The 3,423-nt window shown below is 42.6% G+C and overlaps 1 protein-coding gene across 1 annotated transcript in view; it reads right to left on the minus strand.

The window, feature by feature from the left end:
- Window positions 1–1,793: 1,793 nt before the first annotated feature.
- The window catches only part of Rnf185 (ring finger protein 185), a 37,589-nt gene continuing 35,959 nt past the window's right edge, over window positions 1,794–3,423 (minus strand). Inside the window, exon 6 of the mRNA XM_004645558.2 lies at window positions 1,794–1,964. Within this exon, the coding sequence (XP_004645615.1) occupies window positions 1,794–1,964 (171 nt within the window). The remainder of the gene's footprint in view (window positions 1,965–3,423) is intronic.

A 3,423-nucleotide genomic window follows, 5' to 3' on the forward strand; every position in this document is an offset into this window, starting at 1 on the left:
TATTAAACTTCATTTCTAAATGTGTACACTAAAAATACTTCCAAAACTCAAATGACATGAGGCAAAACTAAAATATGTGGAACAATGTAACAACAAGGAAAAGGTCTCAAATTTATCCTGAAAGAGTTTGGCCAGCATTATCCAGAGATCAGTTGATTAGTAGGAAACAGTAAAATAAAAGCTGTTGTTGGTTATGTATTGTCTCTGTGCTGTTTTGTATATATTATTAATTGGTAGATATTCTAATTTTGAGTATGTAGTTGTATGTATGTGATCTGGTGAGGTGCCCAGGCTCCTGAGACAGTGACAGAGATGAACAGGGTCCTCTCTTATCTCTCCTTATACTGTCCCCAGAGAGCCCCATAGACATCTCATAGCAAGGAAGTGGCAGAACAAAGTCTCCACTAGTCTGAATTGAGAAAAGTTACCATGTATAGCTTCCTGTCCTAAGTTTGAGGGATAGAGGATAAAGAGAATCTACATCCAGGATACATTGTACCAAACCCTACAAAGGAAAACTGTGATTGTTAGAAAGGAGAAAAAAAAGAAAGACCCAGAGTCTAGCCTGGCTGTGGGACCAAATGGGGGCCAGGCTAGAAGGAAGCAAGCCACCAGATAGGATCCTGTTAACTGCAGGGATCTATCCATTTTTTTTTTTTTTTTTTTCTTGTGGAACCAGGGATTGAACTCAGGCCCTTGTGCTTGCCAGGGAAGCGCTTATTCCACTGAGCCATCTCCCTGACCCCAGGATCTATCCTTAAGTGGAGTGCATCCTGCCTTTTGTTGTTCTCTCTGAGAAAACAACATGTGAACACAGGAGAAATTTTTCAGGTAGATGATGTGAGAGGGTGCTCCCAGTATCTCTTGGTGCTACACTGCAGTCCCTACTGATGAATTCATGCAGTCAATAAAGTCTTTATCACTGCCTATGACATACCAAGGGCCAGAACAAATGACATGACCTCTGATCAGGTCAACCATCTCTATAGCACAAGCTTCTGACCAGACTCACACCCTGGTCACTTCTATAACCCACACCAAGCCCAGTGCACATAAGGATCCAATGAGTGCAAGCAGAGTTCAACTGACCAGGGCACCTCCATAGGTCTGTAATAGACTTTGGCACCGGGTAAGAGTATGGTAGAAGTCCAGCGCACATAGCTTGTTGCCCTGCTCTACTTTGAATGTAGCTTGCATTATCAAGCAGCTGGAGAGAGAGATATGCTGCCACAAGTGGCAGAGAATGGAGAGGCCCCGACCCTGTGTGACACTTTACCCCTCTCTATCCCAAAATGGTCAAACTGAGGGGTATTAAAGGTGCACAACTAGGCTTTTCCTCAGCCAGTATCATTTACAGTTTTTTTTTTTTTAATGGACACAGAACACATCTCTGATAAACTGCTAAACATCCTCTAATCTGTAAAACAGAGCCAAACGTATGTGTCCACAGGGTGGCTGTGATGAGTTCTTCAGTGTGGAATGGAAAACATCCAGCACGTGCCTAACACTTATAAGCGCTCAATTATCACTGGCAGGAGTACCAGTAATCTGATAGGAGTTTAAGACATTTCAGCTGGGCGTGGTGGTGCATACCTATAATCCTCACACTTTGGAGGCTGAGACAGGAATTCAAGGCCAGCCTGGACTATATAGTGAGTTTAAGGCCAGCCTGAACTGCATAGTGAGACCCTGTCTCAAAAAAATACAAACAAACAAAAGACATTTTGAAAAGGTTGATTATCCATGTAATAACAATTATCTGTAACTTATATACTGCTGAATTCTAGAAATTTTTAAGCAAGATTATTCAAGTATCTTTCTGATTTCTCAAGGAAATAGGACTTACCTGGAGGAGGCCGCCCATCATTTATGTTAAATGCTGTGGCAAATATGCCAAAGGGAAATGCCCCAATTCCAAAAGACATCTGGAAGCCACCATCTCCAAATCCAAATCCTTGAAATCCCTGTGTGAAGGAAATGTAAATTAGAGGAAAAGTAAGCAAATTTTTCCCACACTTCGACACTTTCTCTGTGTGTGTACTCTACCACTGAGCTACACCCTCTGCCTTTTTGGTTTCCTCAGTAGCACACACTGGGCTCAATTTTGTCATCCTCCTGCCTCAGGCCTCTAAGTATGTAACAGGAGTGCCACCACACTGTTTAATATGTTACATCTTACAAGTCATACTGTGTATGGTACCTGCCTTGCCTTCTGTCCTTTCCCACCTGTTTCCAAGATCTAGAATTCAGCTTTTCCTCCCACCTACACCACACAGGAGAGGACTTCTGATGGACCCTCCATCTTTCAAGCCTTACTTTCAAGTCATGGAGCTGTGCATAGCAGGGGGGAAAGACTACCTCTGACCAACAGTGAAATACTGCTAATGTAAGTCAGGGTTTTAAGGCTTGAGGTTTTACTCTTACATTAGCCAGTAAAATTTCCTAGATGGTTTATAACAAACTACTAGCTCCAGAACCCCAGGTGCGCCGTGCCAGCCATGGAACCAGGTGTGGTGGTGCATGCCTGTAAACCCAGCCCTGGGGAGACAGAGACAGAAGGATCACTACGAGTCTGCGCTGCATAGTGAGACCTTGTATCAAACAAACAAAAAATAATTTTTTGAAAATCCCTGATTTAATTATCCCATTGCTAGGAATTCTCAGGAAGTAACATAATTCAAATAAGGGGCCAGTGAGATAGCTCAGTGGGACTAAGCGCCTGCTTAGGCAAGCACAGGGACTGGGTGGGGTTTGATCCTCGGCACCACATGCATGCCATGTCAACCCCGTCCCTTGGCACACTGAGCACTGAATGTGGGCAGACATGTTGGCTCACGCCTGTAATCCCAATGCTGGGGAGACTTAAAACAGGAGGATCACTACGAGTCCGAGCTGCACAGTGAGACCATGTACAAAATACATTTTTTAAAAAATCAAATAAGAAAAGAATGTATGCAAAGACTGTCACTATAGTATTATTTAAAGAGCAAAATAGGAAAAAAAAAAAAAGAAAGAAAGAAAAAGAAAACAACTAAAAGTCCTTCAGATGGGTATAGTGGGTCACTCTTGTAACCCCAGTAATCAGGAGGTTGAGGCAGGAGAATAGCTTCAAGGCCAACCTTACTATATAGTTTCTTCTTCTTCTTTTTTTTTTTTCCCAGAACAGGGGATTGAACTCAGACCCTTGCACTTGCCAAGGAAGCGCTTATTCCACTGAGCCATCTCCCCGACCCCTACTGTATACTTTCAATTAATGTGCCTCAGATAAACCTCCCTGGCTATGATACTGTTACTATGTAAAGCTCAGCTTGGACTATACAGTGAGCTTAAGACCAGCCTAAACTGCATAGGGAGATCCTGTTTCAAAAATAAAGTCCTTCGGTGAGGAAAATATAAATTGTAACATATCTCAATCAATGAAAT

The sequence above is a fragment of the Octodon degus genome, unplaced genomic scaffold (assembly GCF_000260255.1).
Source record: "Octodon degus isolate 3935 unplaced genomic scaffold, OctDeg1.0 scaffold00230, whole genome shotgun sequence".
Taxonomy (NCBI): Eukaryota; Metazoa; Chordata; class Mammalia; order Rodentia; family Octodontidae; genus Octodon; species Octodon degus.